Below are 23,640 nucleotides of genomic sequence, written 5' to 3' on the forward strand. Positions count from 1 at the left end.
ATCATGTTGGAAACAGAAATGTTCGTCACCAAGCTGTTCTTGTATGGTTGGGAGACGCTTCTCTTGGAAGGATGTTTTTGTACCATTCTTAATTCATGGCTGTGTTCTTAGACAACATTGTGAGAATCAACCCCACACATGAAAGGTCTCAGGATGCCTACTCTTGGCATGACACAGGACTGATGGCAGTGCTCATATTTTCTTCTCTGGACAAGCTTGTTTCCAGATGCCCCAAACAGTATATGCAGATAAAAACTGAGGCAGAAGACTTATATTATACTTATATTATAATTAAGACTTTCTCAAAGCGTTTGTTCTTGGCTGTACAGTACAGCAACATTTTTCACCCCACTTCCTTCTAGCGCAGTTCAACTAAAGTTTATGGTTCTACATGTAAACTACAGCTTTTTCAGCTATAGAACGTATTCGGGTCTGGACACAAAACATTCGGAGTTTCCTTGCACCAGGTTTTGTTTAAACCGAGTCTCAGTCCATTGTTTTTAACAGGATTTACACCCAAAACAGCGGACGCAGAACAGGCACACACACACACACACACACGCACACACACATACACACACACACACACACACACACACATGTACACACACACACAAACACACACGCACACACATACACAGACGCACACACACTCACACACACATACACAATCTCGCACACATGTCTTATGAATAATAAAAAAACTTAAAGTTAAAGCAAATGGGCTATAGAACAGATCATATTATGTTTTTTATGTTTTTTATTTTTTTAATTTTATAGTAAATGAACAGCTCTCTTCTCTCCAATACACTCTACAACAACAGTCTCCTATTTCCCTTTGCAAAAACTTTCACAAATTCATCCATGTCCATGTTATTTGTTATTCTCATGGGCCAAGATCACCAAATTCTGCTTTCTTTTGTGTGACATGGTGCAACAATAGGGGGTTAGAACCTGTGAAAATGTGGAGAAGGAACTCTCACAGGCTGCTGAAGACACACCAATTACCAGGGCTGTTACATACAATTTATGTAATTCAGGAAAGGCTTCCTTGTACTCTTGCAGGTGTTTACACACAGAGGACAGGTCTGCTTCATTTGAACATTTTTGGAGCAACATCTGTTTTGTCACAAGGATTTCATTTTTCAGACTTGGATTGTCTGCCACTGTGCCAACCAGCACAGTCAGAGGCTGCAACTGAGTTGAATCTAGAAATGCACTAGATTTGGGTGCAAGACTAGATATGGCTTTCATCTGTGAAAGATTTCATTCCTCTGTGAAAATCTTGTCTCCATTTCTAAAATGGCCCTGTCAAGGATGTTGAGCAGAGATCTTTTCAGAGACTGATAGGGATTAAGGGAAGGATTATCAAAGTCTGTATGGCCCACAGTTGAGAGCACAACACTTTGACCGAGGTGTTTGACCCCAACTCATTCACACAGAGAAACTTATGTAGCGATTTTGGATTGCAAAGCAAGCTAAATATTTATAAGTAATTATAATGTGTTATAGTGACTCCTAAATATTTTAACCTAAGTTGAAATTGACGGTAATGGAATTAACGTTACACTTACAGTATTTGGTCTGTTCGTCCGGCGGTATCTTCCCTTTTACTTTATACTGTAATTTTAATTAAATTAACTTAATAGAGCATGTAGTTCAGACCAGATGTTGCAGGTACCTTACATTTGTGAGCGATACACATTGTTTGTGAGACAATCACTTGTGGAACAAAAATATGGCGTTTAATGAATGAGACAAACACAACATAAAACTAACTACACAAACAAAAAGTAGAGAAAACAAAAATGAAAATAAAATACACAAAAGAAATTGAAATTGGGGAAAGGGAGGAAGAGACTGGAAAAGAAGAAATTAGAAAGGAAGGAAAGGAATGGCAAGCTTAGACTCAAAAATTAATCACACCCTGACTGGGAAATCGTCACAGAAACTTAAATTTACCTTACGATTCAATGCGAGATTCCTACATGAAATAAGCATCTAAATTGATTGGTAGAGGAAACAGTTACTTGCATTGGCTTGCGGCACAAGAGTCTGGATGCAACAGAGAAAATCTCAGTCAGGATGGGGTCAGACGTTTTTCCTGAGGATGGTTCTGGGAAGTGGAGCTTGCCGGAAGTTCTCTGAAGGAAGATGGAGTTGTCTCTAAGCTGTTCCGACAATCTGACCACGGATTGGTGGTGTTTGTGACAATTTAAAGGTCCCGAACTCCACCCATCTTTGGGGAGATGGCCAATACTACGACCCGGATTTCGGATTGAAAAACTTTGTTTCAGGTGTTTGTGGGCGTGGTTTAGCTATCAAATTTTTAGATGACTTTAAAGTTTTTATCCAAGGTGTATTAAGATGGTATAGCGCCTTTCGTGCTCAAATAAAATACACCATTGATTGAAAAATGAGTAACTGATAATTTTGTGGTCATTTGGATACTAAACATGAAGGGGAATGACGGTATAAAGGCAGCGGTACATTATATACACGGATCAGTAATCAAAGTGTAACTGATGTTACTACGATATTGTGTTCTGATAAAGGAGAAAGAGACAAAAATGAAACACAAAAGAAAACAAAATGCATTTGCATTAGGGAAGTGAAAACAGATAATTTTGTATACATTCTGACATCAAACCTTAAAAGGACATACAGCATTAGAACAGGTACACATTAACATGCCAGGGTCGGTAAGTATAACTGATGTTAATATAGTGTTGTGTTCTGATACCTAAATAAAATACACCCTTTTCAGGAAAGTAAGGAGCAAGTCATTTTAAGTCAGGTAAGCCTTAACAGAAGAAGCACATTACAACAGGGTTATAAGAATAAGAATCTTAGAGTATCTTATCTACTTGTTTTATTAGTAAAAGGAATGTCCCATTGTGTTGTGTGTGTGCGTGTATGCGTTTGCAGGGGAGTGCGTGTGTGTGTGTGTGTGTGTGTGTGCGCGCGCGCGTGTGTGTGTGTCTGGTTGAGGTCCCTATGAGTTCAATCAGAGAAACATCGTGGTCTTATCTGGTCTTTGTGTAGGATCCCAGACCTCCTGGAGCCAGGTGTGTGTGACACTGTGGAATGTGGCCCTCAATAAAATCGTAAAACTGGGTTGCTCATTGGTTGATTGAAGAGTAGATGCCGAAGTTTAGGGTGCCTAGGATATGAAATCTAAATGACTTGTACCAGACGCTACACTTAACAGCACTGCCCACACTCTTGACATAGTAATGGTTTTTTTCAAGTTGTGTTTTACCAACCAACAGGGAGTCAACAGTTCCCCCTGTCACCTCTCTGCTTTTGTGCTGAGTCCATACAGTAGAAGCATGCACATGGTTGTGGCTGGACATGCCTCTGTAGCCCCTTGTCTCGATCAAGGGCTGCTTTCCAGTTGTTAAAACCAGTTAAAGTAAAAATAACATCCATCTCATTAACAATGCTGCCATATTTCCGACAGGGGAAACAGAAGCAGGCATCTCGCTCAACAGAGTATTCTAGCCATGGTCGTGTGAGTGTCCAAAGTGTCTGGGAGCTGTTGATAAGATTCTGTAGATAAGATTCTGGAATAACTGTAGTTTTCTTCTGCACCTACTGGAACATCCAGACTGTTCAGCATTACAATTATCTTTATATTATTTTAAAAAAATATTTATTAATCCTGTGCAATAAGAGTAGACAAATGACTGCTCCATGACCTGATGCATGTGGTGGAGAGTCTGCCCCAGGTGGAGGAGGTTAAGTATCTCTGGGTGAGATTGACCTTTGGCTGGGTTCATCATCTGCAGTGATTTGGACACTGTACCAGACTGTGGTAGGGGTAAAAGGTCATAAGCCATAAGACAGAGATACCAATTGATCAGTTAATCTATGTTCTCACCCTGACATGGGTCATGAAATTTGGGTAATTAACAAAATTTGGGAAAGAACAAGATTGAAAACACAAGGCACATGGTGTCAAGTGCAATAATAGAAAATAGCACACAAAACCCAGTTAAACAATAAAATAATCAAACACACACACACACACACACACACACACAATTATTTTATGTTTGCATCAATGTGCTGACTTTTACACCATGGATGATCTTCATGCTATTTTTATTTCTTCAGTACTCAGCATCAGTTCTGAGATACATAGAGATTTGGGAGTATAAAGATTTTTACACAACGGCGCCACCTGGTGGACAAACACAAACGGAATTATCGGCTGTATTTAGTTATACTGTGTTAAATGGACACAACATGGAAAGGACACAACATGGAAAGGACACAACATGGAACAAAATCAAGGGCTAGAATTACAGTGTTCAGGTGTGTAGCTAGGTAATTATGTTGGCTTTGTAGAAGCCTACATTCTGTTTTCCTATTTAAGCTTAGACAAAAATTTATCAAGAGTACCTCCTCCTAGGGCTTTTGAGCCACATGCACAAAATTCGGATATTAGCAGAGCATGGGCATGTCATATATCAAAACACTCAGCCCAATGCAGGGAACTTCCTCAAGAGTATTCGGATGACATCACATGCTCGTCTCCACTTGCCTCCAAATGTTTTGGCACCCTAGCTTGTCCACTTGCCTCCAAACGTAACGCTGATCCTTATTTCCACTCGCCTCCAAAAAACACCAGCCTTTGTGAATACTTGCTTTGTCAAAGCCAACATCAAAGTTTGTCGCGACAAACTTTACAAATCTAGTTAGAACTGCTCTGGTCATAGACTTTATTTCTCTATTAGTGTAGCCGGTCTGTGTGTCGTATCTGGCAACCATTCCGCTCGCTCTGCTCAGGCCTCATATAAACTGAAGCAAGCTTATAATACAGGAAACATTGTATTTCACAATGACAATATATAGGTATAAAAGATAATGATATAACACAATAACAACTAGATTTGTAAAGTTCGTTGCGACAAACTTTGATGTTGGTTTTGACGATGTGAGTATTCGCAACGGATGGTGCTTTTTGGAGGCAAGTGGACATAAGGGTTAGTGTTGCTTTTGGAGGCAAGTGGACAGAAAGCTAGGTTGCCAAAACATTTGGAGGCAAGTGGAGACGAGCATGTGACATCATCCATGCCAACTTCCTCCTGAGGAAGTTCCCCACATTGGGCTGATTGTTTTGATATGTCACTTATCCATGTTGTGCTAATTTTTGATTTTCACGTGACATCACGTGATGTCACGTGACGTCATCAGAATACACGTGAGGAAGTTCCCCTTATTGTTCTGAGTGTTTTGATACAACGTGGCACTGCATTCCCCCAGTTAGAAATAAAACTTCTGCAGCAGGTAAAACACTTCCAAGTTACATTCTAACAAAAAAAACAAAACAAAAAAAACCCCAGCATTTTATTGTACATATACATATATTCCTATATTTTAACTAACATGAAACCATTATTTAACAATAACCCTTTTTTTTCCACATTATATAATATATATATATTCCTCTAAAGACTCAGCTTCAGTGTGGAAAGGTCTGAAAGCCATCACCAACTACACGACACCATCCCCCAGCACTGTGGTGAATCAACAACTGGCAAACGACCTGAACGAATTCTACTGCAGGTTTGAAAAAGCCCAATTCACACCTCCTGTAACCCCTGAATCCAACACACCTAAAATTCAGTTCAGTAAAGATGATGTGTCTTCAAAAAGAACAAAAGAAGAAAGGCACCAGGCCCAGACAGTGTTTCACCAGCCTGTCTGAAAGCCTGTGCTGATCAACTGGCCCCCATCTTTACACGGATATTCAACACATCACTGGAGCTGTGTGAAGTCCCCTCATGCTTCAAAAGCTCCATCATTCCCATCCCAAAGAAATCCAAAATTACCTGACTTAATGACTACAGACCTGTGGCTCTAACATCTGTGGTCATGAAATCATTTGAAAGATGTGAAAGGTTTTGGCTTATCTGAAGGACATCACTGGACCCTCACTGGACCCTCTGCAGTTTGCCTACAGAGCAAACAGGTCTGTGAATGATGCAGTCAATATGGGACTGCATTATGTTCTGCAGCATCTGGACAGACCAGGGACTTATGTGAGGATCCTGTTTGTGGACTTCAGCTCTGCTTTTAACATCATCATCCCATCACTCCTCCAGCCCAAATTAACCCAGCTCTCCGTGCCCTCCTCTGTCTGTCAGTGGATCACCTTTCTGACAGACAGGCAGCAGCTAGTGCGACTGGGAAAACTCAAATCCAGCACCCGCACCATCAGCACTGGCGCTCCTCAGGGTTGTGTCCTCTCCCCACTGCTCTCTCTCTGTACACAAACGGCCTCTAATGACCCCTCTGTCAAGCTCCTGAAGTTTGCAGATGACACCACACTGATCGGCCTCATCCAGGACGGTGACGAGTCTGCCTACAGACTGGAGGTTGAACGGCTGGCTGTCTGGTGCAGCCTTAACAACCTGGAGCTGAACACACTCAAGACAGTGGAGATGACCGTGGACTTTAGGATAAACCCCCCCTGCTCTCCCCCACTCACCATCAGGGACAGCAATGTTACAGCAGTGGAGTCATTCAGATTCCTGGGAACCACAATCTCCCAGGACCTGAAGTGGAACATTCACATTGACTCCATTGTGAAAAAGGCCCAGCAGAGGTTGTACTTCCTTCGTCAGCTGAGGAAGTTCAACCTGCTACAGGATCTGCTGAAACAGTTCTACACTGCAATCATTGAATCCATCCTCTGCACCTCAATTACTGTTTGGTTCAGCTCAGCCACCCAATCTGACCTCAGAAGACTATAGAGGGTAGTCTGGACTGCTGAGCGAATCATTGGCACAACTCTCCCCACTCTCCAAGATCTGTACTTCTCCAGAGTGAGCAAAAGGGCAAAGAAAATCACTCTGGACCCCTCACATACAGCACACTCACTCTTCGAACTGTTGCCATCTGGTCGACGCTACAGAGCCCTGAGCACCAGAACGACCAGACATAGGAACAGTTTCTTCCATCAGGCAATCAATCTGATGAACACTTAACATACACAGAACAAACCCTATTCTTACATTGTTTACACACACTTATTTATATTTCAATTTGCATTTATATTTCAATTTGCACATTTTTCCACTGTACATACAACTGCCTTTTTATTCACTGTACATACAACTGCCTTTATTATCCACTGTACATACAACTGTCTTTATTATATGTGTTTCTTATCATTGCCATTCTGTTTACACTGTGGAGCGCCTGTACTAGAACACATTCCTCGTATGTGAAAACATACTTGGCAATAAAGACCTTTCTGATTCTGATTCTGATTCTATAAACAGGAGCACTTAAACACCAACTTTGCTCTGCTCAGGTCTCATACAGACTGAAGCAAGAGTGTGCAGAGCTGACGTCACAAATGAAACGCCCACAAAACTCAAAGAAATAAAATAACTTTATTGGTTCCATTTCCCCTTTTATTCTTTATCCTTCACTTAAACCTAGACTACATCTGATCGTCCTTTAGGAAAGCTGCCTTTATAATTTAAGACTAAGGAAAGTCTGAGACTATTTTAAACCATGGCTGAGAAATGCTTTTTCAGTAAATCCAGTTTAAATGTTCATTTAATTCTAAGATTAGTGTTAATCCCTGTCTGGGAAACCACCCCTATACGTTTAAACTGTTTACAGAGTTTACATTTAAATAAAATTAAAATAAATAAACAGATGATTACATCAAGATGAAAAAAGTTTAAAATGTTATAGAATTTAAAGCAGATATTTATTCAGTAACATCAGAGATGATCAGTGGTGCTAAATTTCTACCATCTGCTTTGTATCGAGGACTGAAATATGGATAGAGTTTCTCAGTGAAAGACTGACCAGTGAAAGAGTAGATATGAGATCTGGGCTTCACATCATAAAAGGAAACCAGACCCTCCTCATAATCCACAAACACCCCCACAACCTCCACCTCTCTCAGTGTGAGGGGGACAGAGGGATCAGCATAAGCCTCAAACTGATTTTCATTCTTCAATCCCACAGTCCAGAATCCATTCTGAGGACACCGTGTAATCCACCACTCCCTGTCAATGCTCTCTTTCACAACTCCTAATGCCCACTCAATTTTCCCTTTGACCTGCACCTCATAATAAATTCTCCCTGAGGAGAAACTCTGATTTCCCAGAACACAGACAAATTTAAGCCTATGTGGTGAATCAGGGAGATCTTGTGGTTTGTCTCCAAGTGTCACTTGTTTTCTATCATCAGACAGGATGAGTTGAGGATGAGCTGTATCAGGATCCAGAGTCACATCCACTGAGAGAAACACACACCATTTTCACACAACAAAAATAATTATTAATTCAGAGAAACAATGTGCCTGTAATTCTGCTTTTTGATCACATTACTGATAAATCACACACAGGAAAGACTCTAATTTCACAACATTGAAGTTAAAATAGTTCTTACCTCTAAACATCTTCTTCTTTAGAAGTTCTTATGAACACAACAATAAAATAATTAATATATAAACATATCTACTGCAGACCAAAAATACAAACCAATAAAATAGAACTATATTTAAATGACCAGAAACACGTTCCTTCAGTAGATATTTTCTACCTAATTTATTTTCAGAATTTGTCTGCTTTAACTAAAATATACAGTACATGAGAATGTTTCTGCCTTCTGCCCCAAACTGCATCTTCCTGTAAACTTTCACCATGTTAAACTGAATCTCTGTTAAAGAGGCCATACAGTGTAACAGCCTCCCAGTTACCTTTATGATTTAATTCAATTATATAATCATTACATAATTTAAAAGCACAGAGTTTATTCTTACCTGCATATTGCTTCTCCTGTTGAAGTTCTGAGGCTAAAACAGATAAAAAGGTTTTGAGTGTTTTGTGTAAATGTTACACAAATAAAACTAAAAAATAGATTCAGCAGTGTAATGTAGTGATAAGGTGAATAGACAACACAATATAATGTTAAATCATGTTATAAAAGTGTTGGGAATTCTGGTTTAAAGTTTTGTTTATTTTATTACAAAATTACTTATTTTATTATTTATTTGAATGATTTAGTATACTATTAGGTTTTGGTGACTCTGATTTCACTCCATAAGCCTCCTTAATGTTTACTTCCTGTAGGACAAATCTGGACACATGACCTGAGCTGCTTAGAAATTGTCAGCATTCGGTGTGAAAATGTAGTGTCACTGATGTGTTTCAATCTCTAATCTTGTAAGGTGCAATGACAATGAATGTGTTGCCCCCTTGGACAATGACGACCACACGGTTTTGATTTTTTTCTGTAGATTTATTTGTCCCGTTCGTTCTTTTATTATTTTCTGCCACAGATTCGGGGTCAGAACACACTTTCATGTTACAACATCCGCATACATACACTGTTTTTTCTTCTCTTTTTTTCTACACTCTCGTGTTTTTTTGTGTCTACCGCGCCACCAACAGTATGGGTTCACTATATATATATATATATATATATATATATATATATATATATATATATATATATATATATATATATTTTTTTTTAACAAAATTGTCTAACAATAAACATACATGAACAAGTATAAACAAATTAAATAATTATCTGAGTTATTTGAGCTATTTGAGGTCACTACAAATGCATTCATTTCTGAAAATGATAGAAATATTACCTTTCTTGTAGCCAAAAAACACAGTTAGTATCAGTCCAACAAGAAAAAGACATGCTATGGCTGAAATGCTGACAGCCCACTTCCAAACACCAAAGACTCCACCTGAAATGAAATTAATGTCTCTAGGTTATTTTTAAGAAACTTTACAATAGTTATTTAATAACTAAAAACACACTCTTACAGAAAGAACTGCAGCCAAATCACCAACAGAGGTCATAAAAAGCAAAAAAAAAAAAAAAACTGCAGTAATGATTACAGTAGAATGTTACAATCTAAATCTAAATGTTGTATTTGTAGTTACTTACTACCGATGATAATTTCTGTCTCCATCATGTGATGTTTTTGCTGAAGTCTGCAGTAAAACCTGTTAGAGTCGCTATAATCATAAACAGTGATGTGGCTTTTCACACTGAAGAGCTCAGTGTCTCTGTGTATCTGTGTATCTTCAGCAGTCAGAGTGACTCCTTCTCTGTCCAGCCACAGAACATCAGGTTCAGGTTTCCAGCCTCTGGACTCACACACTAGATTAATCCCTCCTGAGTTATCATAACTCTCCATCATTATCACTGGGTGGCTTCCTAGAACTGCAGGCAATAAACAACAGTAATTGTTTTCAGTAGAGTGTAAACATGTTAAAATGTTAATTAGAAGATACAATAAAAATGTAATTAATAATCATTTATACAAATGTATTATATAACCATACCCCAGACTGTGATACCATGCGGCATTAGTACAGAATATTCTATTCTCCAAAGATGTATAAATTATTTTTAATGACAATACTGCTATATGGAAAAGCCATTTAGAAATCTGCCTGAAATTGGAAAATGGACATGTTTTGTGTCAAAAGTTAAATAAATAAATGCTGAACCTAATACTACAGTCAGATAATAAAATGGAAAGAATGAATAAATTGAGAAAGATGCAGATGATTTCTATCTTGATCTTTCCTGCATCTTTCCACCTATCCCAATACATCTAATCAGCTACAGTCGTATTCAAAAGTTTAGGAACCCCTGACAATTTCCTTAATTTTCATTTAGAAATATTTGGGTGTTTGGATCAGCAATTTCATTTTGATCTATCAAATAACTGAAGGACACAGTAATATTTCAGTAGTGAAATGAGGTTTATTGGATTAACAGAAAATGTGCAACATGCATCAGAATGAAATTAGATAGGTACATAAATTTTCAACAGAAAAATTACATCAATATTTAGTAGAGCCTCCTTTAGCAGAAATATCAGCCTCTAGATGCTTCCTATAGCCTGTAATGAGTGTCTGGATTCTGGACGAATGTATTTTGGACCATTCTTACTTACAAAACATCTCCAGTTCAGTTAGGATTGATGGTTGCCGAGCATGGACAGCCCACTTCAAATCACCCCACAGATGTTCAATGACATTCAGGTCTGGGGACTGGGATGGCCATTCCAGAACATTGTACTTTTTCCTCTGCATAAATGCCCGAGTAGATTTTGAGCAGTGTTTTGGGTCGTCTTGTTGAAATATCCAGCCCCGGCGTAACTTCAACTTTGTGACTGATTCCTCAACATTATTCTCAAGAATCTGCTGATATCAACTTTAACCAGATTCCCAGTACCGGCACTGGCCACACAGCCCAACAGCATGATGGAACCTCCACCAAATTTTACTAGGTGAAGTGTTTTTCTTGGAATGCTGTGTTCTTTTGCTGCTAATTGTCACTGCAAATTCATTAATTTTTTGTTTGTAAGCATTCAATAAATTTCTGACTAATTATTTCTGACTAATTGTTGTCCAATAATAGAGTGTCCCAGTTCAAATTTCTTATTGCTGTATGAAATTCTTCCTGTTTACTCCTTGGAATGCCGATGAACTCCTTTTTTCCGGAATAAGCTACAAATCGCTTTCTGGTTAATTTTCTTGTTATCAGCACCATGTTGTGATCCGACAGTCCAGTTAACATATTGTACAATTTTGTGATCCGTTCCGGATGATTGGTGAATATTAAGTCAATTAAGGTGCTACAATTGTTTGTGATCTGTGTCGGTCCTTTAACCATCTGGACAATATTAAATCCATCCATAATTTGCTGCACACTTCCTCCAGCTCTTCCGGGGGAATACCGAGGCGTTCCCAGGCCAGCCGAGAGACATAGTCCCTCCAGCGTGCCCTAGGTCTTCTACGGGGCCTCCTCCCGGTTGGACATGCCCGGAACACCTCCCCAGGGAGGCGTCCAGGAGGCATCCGGAACAGATGCCTGAGCCACCTCAGCTGACTCCTCTCGATGTGGAGGAGCAGCGGCTCTACTCTGAGCTCCTCTCAAAGGGAGCGCCTAGACACCCTGCGGAGGAAACTCATTTCGGCCGCCTGTATCCGGGATCTTGTCCTTTCGGTCATGACTCAAAGCTCATGACCATAGGTGAGGGTAGGAATGTAGATCCTGTGGTCCCCAAACCGGACTCCCTCCAGCCCCCGACTGCGCCTAGAAATCCTGTCCATATAAATAACGAACAGGACCGGTGACAAAGGGCAGCCATGCCGGAGTCCAACATACACCGAGAACAAGTCTGACTTACTGCCGGTAATGCGAACCAAACTCCTGGTCCGGTCATATAGGGATCGGACAGCCCTTAGCAGAGGGCCCCAGACCCCATACTCCCAGAGCACCCCCCACAGGTCACCACGAGGGACACAGTCGAGTGCCTTCTCCAGATCCACAAAGCACATGTGGACTGGTTGGGCAAACTAACATGAACCCTCCAGCAACCTGGCAAGGGTATAGAAATGGTCCAGTGTTCCACGACCGGGACGAAACATGCATTGTTCCTCCTGGATCCGAGGTACGACTATCGGCCGAATTCTCCTCTCCAGTACCCTGGCATAGACTTGTCCGGGGAGGCTGAGGAGTGTGATCCCCCTGTAGTTGGAACACACCCTCCACCCCAGTCTACCAGTCCAGAGGCACTGTCCCCACCCACCACAAGATGTTGCAGAGGCGTGTCAACCCCTGGTGCCTTGCCACTGAGGAGCTTCTCAACTACCTCTGTGACCTCAGCTGTGGGGATCGACGAATCCACAACTGAGCCCTCGGCCTCTGCTTCCTCAGTGGAAGACATGTCGGTGGGGTTGAGGAGAACCTCGAAGTACTCCTTCCACCATCCGAGGATGTCCCCAGTCGAAGTCAGCAGATTCCCACTCCCACTGTAAACAGTGTGCGCAGGGCACTGCTTCCCCCTCCTGAGGCGCCGGACGGTTTGCCAGAATTTCTTCGAGGCTGACCGATAGTCCTTCTCCATGGCCTCACCGAACTCCTCCCAGACCCGAGTTTTTTTCCTCCGCAACCACCCGGGCTGAAGTTCACTTGGCCCTCCGGTACCTGTCAGCTGCCTCCGGAGTCCCCCGAGCCAACCAGGCTTGATAGGACTCCTTCTTCTGCCGGAGGTGGGAGTTGAAGATCTCTCTGACCGGAGACTCTGCCAAAGGTTCCCAGCAGACCCTCACAGTACGTTTGTGTCTGCCAAGTCTGTCCAACTTCCTCCCCCGCCATCGGATCCAACTCACCACCAGGTGGTGATCAGTTGACAGCTCCGCCCCTCTCTTTACCCGAGTGTCCAAGACATATGGCCGGAGGTCAGATGAAACGACCACAAAGTCGATCATCGACCTCCGACCTAGGGTTTCCTGGTGCCATGTCTACTGATGTACACCCTTATGTTTGAACATGGTGTTCGTTATGGACAAACTTTTACTAGCACAGAAGTCCAATAACAGAACACCACTCGGGTTCAGGTCGGGAGGGCCGTTCCTCCCAATTACACCCCTCCAGGTGCCACTGTCGCTGCCCACATGAGCATTGAAGTTCCCCAGTAGAACGATGGAGTCCCCGGTCGCAGCACTTTCAAGCACCCCCCCAGAGACGCCAAGAAGGTTGGGTACTCTACACTGCAATTTGGCCCATAAGCACAAATAACAGTGAGAGACCTATCCCTGACCCGAAGGCACAGGGAAACAACTCTCTCGTTCACCGGGGTGAGCTCCAACACATGGCTGCTGAGCTGGAGGGCTATGAGCAAGCCCACACCAGCCCACCGCCTTTCACTGCGAGCAACTCCAGAGTAGTAGAGAGTCCAGCCTCTCTCGAGGAGTTGGGTTCCAGAGCTATAGACTATCTAGACTATCGCTAGTCGGTATCTCTCAACCTCCCGCACCAACTCAGGCTCCTTCCCCCTTAACGAGGCACCTGCCTTCGACTGCCACCCAATCCACATTGCACCAGCCCCTTACTTGTTGAGGTTTTGATCAAACCGACCATCGAAAATACCCTCTCTAATGAATATGTTTTTTTTCATTGGTTGTTGCGTTAAATCTTACCTAGATAGTGCTATTTTCTGATTGGCTATTGTGTAGCCTCTTTTTTTTTGATTGGCTGATAAGTGTCAGGCTCGCCTATGGCCCGGTTACATAGAGACAGCGGTGCGGACTGATGCATTTTGGGCGCTGTGGCATATTAAATATATGAGAAATAGTCAAAAAGTTTTTCTGCTTGAGAAATACAATGTGTGGCGGGAGAGCGTGACAAAAGACCCAAATGCGTGTCGGTCACTCTCAATGCATGACACTTGACAGCCCTGCATTCTAGATCAAATGGGGTTTTCCACTGTATTTCACTGCACTGTATGTTGTCTCTCACATAGATCATTACCCCTCCCCTTTGGCATCCGTTCTATCTCTCCTGAATAAGAAGCGCAGCAGTAGGGGAATTTTTATGCAGACAAGTTTCGGATAGGCAGAAATAATCCAGATTTGATTCAGTCATCATGTGGATAATTTGATCGCTTTTTGATTTTAAGCTTCGGATATTTAGATGTCCGCCAAAGAGACCTTTTGGTTTGATTTTTTGATCCCAGATTAAGCGTGCATTGTTTACAGTGTGAACAAATATCCACTTCCGGTTCATGCGTATTGCTTTATTTACTGTAAAGAGTTTGTGGATTTTAGCGGTGCTCACCATGGCAGCTTCGTGACGACCGCCGCAGCCCACATCCACGGGAGCCGCTCCCGTCTCCGCAGGACGTCCACCTGGCGAACGACGGCGAAGTCCCGGAACATCCAGAACCAAGCGCCGCACAGAAGCACCACCAAGCTCAGGGCTGACAACGGCAGCTGCTGGTGCACTCTCCGTGGCCACGAACCGCTGTCCCCATGGCGAATCACGGCGAAGCTCCAGCCCACCATCCGCGCAGGAGCCAACACCACCGATCCATCCCAGCCCGAAGCAGGAATTCACGCTAGCCAATGCCGGATCCCCGCAACACCGCCCAGGGGTACTGCCGCCAGAGACGCACAGGAACCACAGGTAGTCATATCAGGGAGGTTTGCTCTGTCTGTTGTATGGCCAGTTGGACCAGGGCACTGGTGGATGTCGCCCAACAAAAGTAGGCAAAGGCATATTATCATGGTATTGTTTGGTATGCAAACTCAAACTTTGTTTCATCACTCCACAGCACCTTATTCCAAAATGAAGCTGGCTTGTCCAAATGTGCGTTTGCATACCTCAAGCAACTCCGTTTGTGGCTTGTGTGCAGAAAAGGCTTCTTTCGCATCACTCTCCCGTACAGCTTCACCTTGTGCAAAGTGCGCTGAATTGTTGAACGATGCACAGTGACACCATCTGCAGCAAGTTGATGTTGTAGGTCTTTGGAAGTGGTCTGTGGGCTATTTTTGACCGTTCTCACCATCATTCGCCTTAGCCTCTCGAATATTTTACATAACCTGCCACTTCTGGCCTTAACGAGAACTGTGCCTGTGGTTGTCCATTTCCTCACTATGTTCCTCACAGTGGACACTGACAGCTTATATCTCTGCGATAACTTTTTGTAGCCTTCCCCTAAACCATAATGTTGAACAATCTTTGTTTTCAGATCATATGAGAGTTGTTTTGAGGCCTCCATGTTGCCACTCTTCAGAGGAGAGTCAAAGAGAACAACAACTTGCCATTGGCCACCTTAAATACCTTTTCTCATGATTGGATGCACCTGTCTATGAAGTTCAAGGCTTAATGAGCTCACCAAACCAATTGTGTATTCCAATCAATCAGTGCAAAATAGTTACAGGTATTCATATCAACAAAATGGCAACGATGCCCAAATTTACGCACCTGTCTAATTTCATTTTGATGCATATTGCACATTTTCTGTTAATCCAATAAACCTCATTTCACTACTGAAATATTACTGTGCCTTCAGTTATTTGATAGCTGATCCAAACACCCAAATATTTATAAATGGAAATCATGGAAATTGTCAGGGGTTCCTAAACTTTTGCATACGACTGTAATTAACAGCCCTTCCTGTAGGGCAGGGGGTCTCTAGGATCAGGGTTTTAAACCTTTGATTCAGACAGTCAGTGAGTGAAATATTATAAACCCCTCTCAAATACATAACAGATTTTACTACAGATTTTAAAACTGGTTTATAAATGCACAAACCATTAATTGTGTTAATTATAACATTCACTATTTGAAGCTTCACTGCAAAAATGGATCTTACCCTCAACAATAACATGAAGAGTGATGTCATCATACCAGGGTTTGTCCTCAATGAGGCACTTATATTTTCCTTCATCAGCGAGTTGGAGAGCTGAGAGTTTGAGTGAAGCGTTGCCTTTCTGTAGCTCCTCTTTAAACAGTGATGTTCTTCCTCTGTAGGACTGCACCTGATCTTCATTTCTGTCTTCATGATTCTTATGGAGATGCACTAATGAAGCCACTTCCTCTATTCTCATCCACTCCACTGTCATGTCCACAGCACTTTTACTGGGTTTGATAAAACAGGGTAGAACCAGATCTTCACCAGCTACAGCAACAAGAGAAGCTTCTGGACCAACCACCTGTAATTGTTCTGTGTTTTCAGAAAAGAAACAGAAACTTAATATTATTATCAATCTAGCTATATATATATCAAATAGTATAAAAAACATAATTTTATTTATTATTTTAAGGTCCCGTGTACTACTATATCAATTAAAAACATCTTTCCAAAATCATGTGGCTAAAATAATTTTTATGTTGAGATGTAAAATCAAAATACATCATCTAAAGCCAATCTAACACCAACATTTATAAACATTACAATTAATACATATACTGATGAAACATTAACTGTACTTTAGTGTAGGATGTTCAAAAAGTGGACAAATGCAATGTTTACAAAGTGCAGGTGCAATATAACAGTCTGGGTTGTGTGTGTTAAAGTAACGCATACAAAAACAGCAAAGTGGGGTAATTCATTCATGCCCAAGGAGGCAGTTAAGTGACCATAGTGGGTCTGTATTAATGCTGATGAAGCCAGTTGCAGATGGAAATGAGCTGTTTTGTGGAGTTTTTGACTTGATTTTTTTAGAACTTGACATTGCTGATAAAGGACATTTAGTCTAGAAAGTTACCTGGTGTTTTCACTATTTTTAACACGTAACGTGAGGTCTTTGGTTGTGTTGTGCATACAGACATACTGCAGTATTAAATCATGCACTTCCTTAAACATCTAATTGCTGATATCAAGTTATTGCTCAGGCTGAGCGAATATTTGTTGTTTATTTTATTACACACATACACACACAGACAATAACACCCAGACACACACACACACACAGTGGATGTGTTACCTGATTGAGATTCCATAAAGTAAACAGTCAGGAGCATCAAATGAATAAACATCTCTGAATGACAGATGATTATTTTTCCTTCAGTCTGTTTAACAAGATAAATAATATTATACTAATTACACATTTATCTCATCTGAACACTTAAAATAATAAAATAATTTGATAGTAAATAAAAATAATAAAGTAATTATTTGTTATTTTCTCAGTAAACGCTTAAATAGAGCTAAAAGAGCTTCTTTATCTGACAGGTCAGCTCGTACAAACCGGGACGTTTATCGAAGTTTATATCCAGGAGATTTTCAGCAGATTTTCAGCAGAATGAAAGTGCAAATTCACTCCCTGATATTAGATGCTTCAATGAATAACAGAAATACTCCGGTACACAAGGTGGCGCTTGTGTACATTTATGCTTCTGACACACAGAAGGAGAAGAAATATATTATGGACATTTTTGTAGTCGCTGTCGCGTTTGTTATAAAGCTCTTTGTTTTCATAAACCAATGACACCAGGGGCCTGTTTCAGAAAGGAGGTTAAGTGAAAACTCTCAGTATGTTAACACTGAAATGAGGGTTCGTTAAACCTGGGAAAGCAGGTTAAGTTAAGCCCGTTTCTGAAAGAGAGGTAACTTATACTCAGAGTCAGTTACCATAGTAACTTAGAGTTTCTTTCGGTCTCCTCCCCTTTTTTTAAAGCGGAAGCGATGTTTAAACACCTCATTCATTGCCCACATTTCAGTTACACAGAGAGCATCAAAGGGAATAAAATGTCCTTTTACAGATGATCCTGTTGATGAAGAGTCTGTATTAATTTGTAGGGAGTTACATTTACGTCGGGAGAGGATTTTGAGGCCCAGGGTGGATTTTTGGTCATACCGTTTTTCTTTACAGTCAATAAGATCCATAATCTCATCCATCCTTACATCAGAAACATCAGCCATCGCGGCCGTGTTCTTACATCCGAGCAGATGCTTTGCGTTGCCTTACGTTTCTTTGTAAATAGTAGTTTTGTGTATAACATCGGGGATGCAGAACATATTAGTAAGGCTAATTAATCATGATATCCACCACCACAAAACAAAAACAAAAAGAAAATGAATGAATACAAAATCACAGCAATTTATATGGTGTTCTTTATTTCCCTCAAAAAAGTTTGATTTTAATATAGTTTCAACTACAGTAGGGTTGCAAAATTTTTGCTTACTGGAGGGCCATTGAGGCCAAACCCCCTGCATGTACTTGCATTCTTCCATAACATGCACAGTAACACTTTATTTTAGGGTCATTTAACTAGTTGCTTATTAGCATGAATACTAATAGAATATTGGCTATTTATTACTACTTATTACTTATTACTATTACTAATATTATTAAGCACATATTTGTGTGTTTGTAGACTTAGAGAAAGCGTATGACAGGGTGCCAAGAGAAGAGCTGTGGTACTGTATGAGGAAGTCAGGAGTAGCAGAGAAGTATGTGGTGCAGGACATGTATGAGAGGAGCAGGACAGTGGTGAGGTGTGCTGTAGGTCAGACAGAGGAGTTTACAGTGGAGGTGGGACTGCATCAGGGATCAGCTCTGAGCCCCTTCCTGTTTGCTATAGTGATGGACCAGTTGTCAGAGGAGGTCAGACAGGAGTCTCCTTGGACGATGATGTTTGCAGATGACATTGTGATCTGTAGTGAGAGCAGGGAGCAGGTGGAGGAAAACCTGGAGAGGTGGAGGTTTGCGCTGGAGAGAAGAGGAATGAAAGTCAGTCGTAGTAAGACTGAGTACATGTGTGTGAATGAAAGGGAGGGAAGTGGAACAGTAAGGTTACAGGGTGAAGAGGTGAAGAAGGTACAGGAGTTTAAGTACTTGGGGTCAACAGTCCAGAGTAATGGAGAGAGTGGGAAAGAAGTAAAGAAGCGAGTGCAGGCAGGTTGGAGTGGGTGGAGAAAGGTGTCAGGAGTTCTGTGTGATAGGAAAATATCAACAAGAATCAAGGGGAAGGTGTACAGGACAGTGGTGAGACCGGCCGTGCTGTATGGTTTAGAGACAGTGTCACTGAAGAAGAGACAGGAGTCAGAGCTTGAGGTAGCCGAACTGAAGATGTTGAGGTTCTCTTTGGGTGTGACAAGATTGGACAGGATTAGGAACGAGTACATCAGAGGGACAGTCCATGTTGGACGTTTGGGGGACAAAGTTAGGGAGGCGAGATTAAGATGGTTTGGACATGTTCAGAGGAGGGAGAGTGAGTATATTGGTAGGAGAATGTTGGACATGGAGCTGCCAGGCAGGAGGCAAAGAGGAAGGCCAAAGAGGAGGTATATGGATGTAATTAATGAGGATTTGAAGCTAGTGGGTGTAAGTGTTGAGGATGCAGAAGATAGGGTTAGGTGGAGAGAGATGATTCGCTGTGGCGACCCCTGAAGGGAAAAGCCGAAAGAAGAAGAAGAATTAAGCACATATTGATGCCTTATTCTGCATTACCTTATTCCATCCATCCATCCATCCATCAATCCATTTTCTACCGCTTATCCGGGGCCAGGTCGCGGGGGCAGCAGTCTAAGCAGGGATGCCCAGACTTCTCTCTCCCCAGACACTTCCTCCAGCTCTTCTGGGGGAATACCGAGGCGTTCCCAGGCCAGCCGAGAGACATAGTCCCTCCAGCGTGTCCTAGGTCTTCCCCGTGGCCTCCTCCCTGTTGGACATGCCTGGAACACCTCCCCAGGGAGGCGTCCAGGAGGCATCCGGAACAGATGCCCGAGCCACCTTAGCTGACTCCTCTCGATGTGGAGGAGCAGCGGCTCTACTCTGAGCTCCTCCCGAGTGACCAAGCTCCTCACCCTATCTCTAAGGGAGCGCCCAGCCACCCTGCGGAGGAAACTCATTTCGGCCGCCTGTATCCGGGATCTTGTCCTCATGACCCAAAGCTCATGACCATAGGTGAGGGTAGGAACGTAGATCGACTGGTAAATAGAGAGCTTGGCCTTGCGGCTGAGCTCTTTCTTCACCACAACAGACTGGTATATCGACCGCATCACTGCAGAAGATACACCGATCCGCCTGTCGATCTCCCGCTCCATCCTTCCCTCACTCGTGAACAAGACGCATTACCTCATTCTACATTCTTAATTGTACCCCATACCTAAATATAGTTACTACCTTATTAACTCTTAATAAGCAGTAAATTAGGAGTGTTATGACCAAACAAAATGTTTATTTATGTTTGTATATGATATAGTTTATATAAATTTCACTATATTTCCAAATAATTCCCATAAATTCCTGTAAATTCAGATAAATTCCTGTAAAGTTTCCAATTTGGAATATTTCCAAAATTCCCCAGATTAAGTTCCTGTGGAAAGTTTCCGGAAACTTTCCACCCCTTTGCAACCAGAGTTTCAATACTGCCTAGAAGTACCTTTGACGATACACTCACCATTAGCTTTTGTTTCAGAATCTGGATTTCCAGATCTGCCTTTCGGGATAGATAAGAATGACCATTTATAGATATAAACAGATTCTATAGGCTACTCCACATAAAAATGTAAAGAAATGTGAATGTGTAGATTGTTTGATGTGTAGACACCATAGATTGTTTGATATTAAAGACTGTTTGATTCACCATAGATTGTTTGATATTAAAGACTGTTTGATACATCATAGATTGTTTGATATTAACATTACCTCTGTTGGCCTCTCTGTGGCAGCAGAAATGGTTTCTTCATCCCCATCATCCTGTGAAGATGAGCATTTGATAGTGTACACTTTATAATACTGTTTGTCATAATTTATGGTGTATTGAGTAGGCTACTTACAACTGCCTGGAGTTCTGTTGGGACACGAGGCTACAAGAGATAGATATTACCATAGAAATCTGTTGGGACCAACAAAAACAAAACCCAAAGTAATATGAATGGAAAATCACAAAAAGTCTATATAAAAAATAACACATACTGTAGGTAGACCTCTTACATTTTAAGCAGGCACTTAAATCTTCTGGAGTGACTGGCTCTGATGAAGTTCCTCCAGGAATTCCCTCAGCAATTGGCCTTCCAGCATTCAGGCTCAGGACCATCTCCTCTGCATTTGTCAGAGGTGATGGTGCAGGTCCTCCCCCTGTTTTGCGAGCCTCTGCCTTCTTTCTTTCATGAGAATGAACATTTATACCCGTGATAAAAAAGGTTCTGCACTTCCAGACACTGAATGCTATTTAGTTATTTAATATGTCAAATGTTTGTAAAGCCAGGTACCCTTCACCTATGATATGCTGAAGGCTTACCTGATTGAATTATGTTTTTATATTTCATTTTAATGCTGCTACCCCGTTCTTTTAATGCCTGCAGGATTGCACCTATACATGAAAATTAAATTAATAGGTTTAATAAAATACTGTTCTTCTGGTTTCACCTGATATTATAGCAGTTGGGAATTTACTCTGAAATAGTTCTTAATTACTAACTACAAATTACACCTTCAACAAGTCTAATTAGATTAATGTAATAATTACTATCTCTAGAAAGTATTGGTCTACTTACTAATTTGGTCTACTTACTTATTAATTATTAATCAACATCAACCACTTGAACAATAAGGAGAGACAAGAAACTGCACTTCTAATGCTTTCAAATAAACAATATACAATTGCATGAATTATCCTTGAATTGACCAAAGTCTGTAACTAGAGGGAGAAGTTTACATTAAATATATACCTTTTAAAGTTTGATGTTAAATCCACTATTGTTTTATACAGAATTGTTCTATAGTCTTTAATTAAATAACAGTATTTAGATTACTTAGTAATTAATTACACCCAACACTGTATAAAAGTAATTAAAATGTAAACTTATGCATTTCTGCATTTTCATAAACAGTTCTGCTGGTGAGAAATATGCAGGCCTCTTTTTGTCTGACGCTGTTGCCATAGTGACTCATTATATCTGCGCTCTATTGATAATGGCTTTTTATAGTTGTGGTGCACGCGCTTAACTCAGAGTCAGTCAATTTAGAGTTTAGATAAAACTAACTCTTTTCAGCTGTTCTGTAACCGAAAACTCAGAATATCCCATCTCAGGGTTTGTCAACTCAGAGTTCAAGTTTAAACTCAGAGTTGGTTGAACCTCCTTATTGAAACGGGCCCCAGAAGCTCTGCTTTCATCTTGCCTCGAAAAAAGAAAGAAAGAAAGCCAACAAACCTAATAGTGAATGTGTCTAAAATCTAAACAGCCCAGTTCACCAAAACACTCTATACCCATTAACACCTTAGATCTTTTCCTTTACCTAGAAAAAAAATTCAGAAAAACGTCACTAAACAAATGTGTTTTCAGTCTAAACTTAAATAAAGAATCTGAATCCTGAACACTAATTGGAAGGATTTCCAGAACTGCAGTGTTCTGGGAGAGAAACTCTGCTTCCTCATGTACTGTAGCCTTAAGTATTTTGGCGGATCATAAAAAACACAAGGTCTGACACAAGGTCATTTAGTACTTCATAGGTAAATAGTAGTCTGTTATAATGAATTAAAAGTGTCTGGGAGCTGTTGATAATATTCTGTAGATAAGATTCTGGACTAACTGTAGCTTTCTTCTGCACCTACTGGAGCATCCAGACAGTTCAGCATTACAATTACCTTTATATTATTTTAAAAAATATTTCCACATTATATTTATTAATCCTGTGCAATAAGAGTAGACAAATGACTGCTTCATGACCTGATGCATGTGGTGGAGAGTCTGCCCCAGGTGGAGGAGGTTAAGTATCTCTGGGTGAGATTGACCATTGGCGGCATCTGCAGTGATTTGGACACTGTACCAGACTGTGGTAGTGGTAAAAGGTCATAAACCATAAGACAAAGATACCAATTGATCAGTTAATCTTTGTTCTCACCCTGACCTAGTTTCATGAAATTTGGGTAATTAACAAAATTTGGGTAAGAACAAGATTGAAAACACAAGGCACATGGTGTCAAGTGCAATAATAGAAAATTGCACACAAAACCCAGTTAAACAGTAAAATAATAAAACACTTTTTTTTTATTTCTTCAGTACTCAGCATCAGGTCTGACATATATAGAGATTTGGGATTATAGAGATTTTTGCACAACAGCGCCACCTGGTGGACTCAAACTGAATACGGTAACACAAACTGAATTATCGGCTGTATTTAATAATACTTTGTTAAATGGACTCAACATGGAGCAAAATCAAGGGATAGAATTACAGTGTTCAGGTGTGTAGCTAGGTAATTAGCACAGAACAGCTCTGGTCATAGAAAAATGTAGATACTCAATTACTCAGTGCTGCAGGAAAGCTGTGAGGTTTGTCACTATGTGTAATTTTTATTTATTTGTTTATTACTATAAAATGATCAA

The 23,640-nt window shown here is 41.0% G+C and overlaps 1 protein-coding gene across 1 annotated transcript; it reads right to left on the minus strand.

The window, feature by feature from the left end:
* Window positions 1-7,735: 7,735 nt before the first annotated feature.
* Window positions 7,736-16,529, minus strand: LOC132849237 (butyrophilin subfamily 1 member A1-like; the record flags this gene model as incomplete). Its single annotated transcript, XM_060875493.1, has 6 exons — window positions 7,736-8,271; window positions 8,425-8,451; window positions 8,798-8,830; window positions 9,638-9,739; window positions 9,943-10,221; window positions 16,175-16,529. Coding segments are annotated over 6 exons (1,332 nt in total), but the record flags the coding sequence as incomplete, so codon positions are not given.
* Window positions 16,530-23,640: the final 7,111 nt, after the last annotated feature.

This window comes from Tachysurus vachellii, chromosome 7 (genome assembly GCF_030014155.1).
Source record: "Tachysurus vachellii isolate PV-2020 chromosome 7, HZAU_Pvac_v1, whole genome shotgun sequence".
Lineage (NCBI taxonomy): Eukaryota > Metazoa > Chordata > Actinopteri > Siluriformes > Bagridae > Tachysurus > Tachysurus vachellii.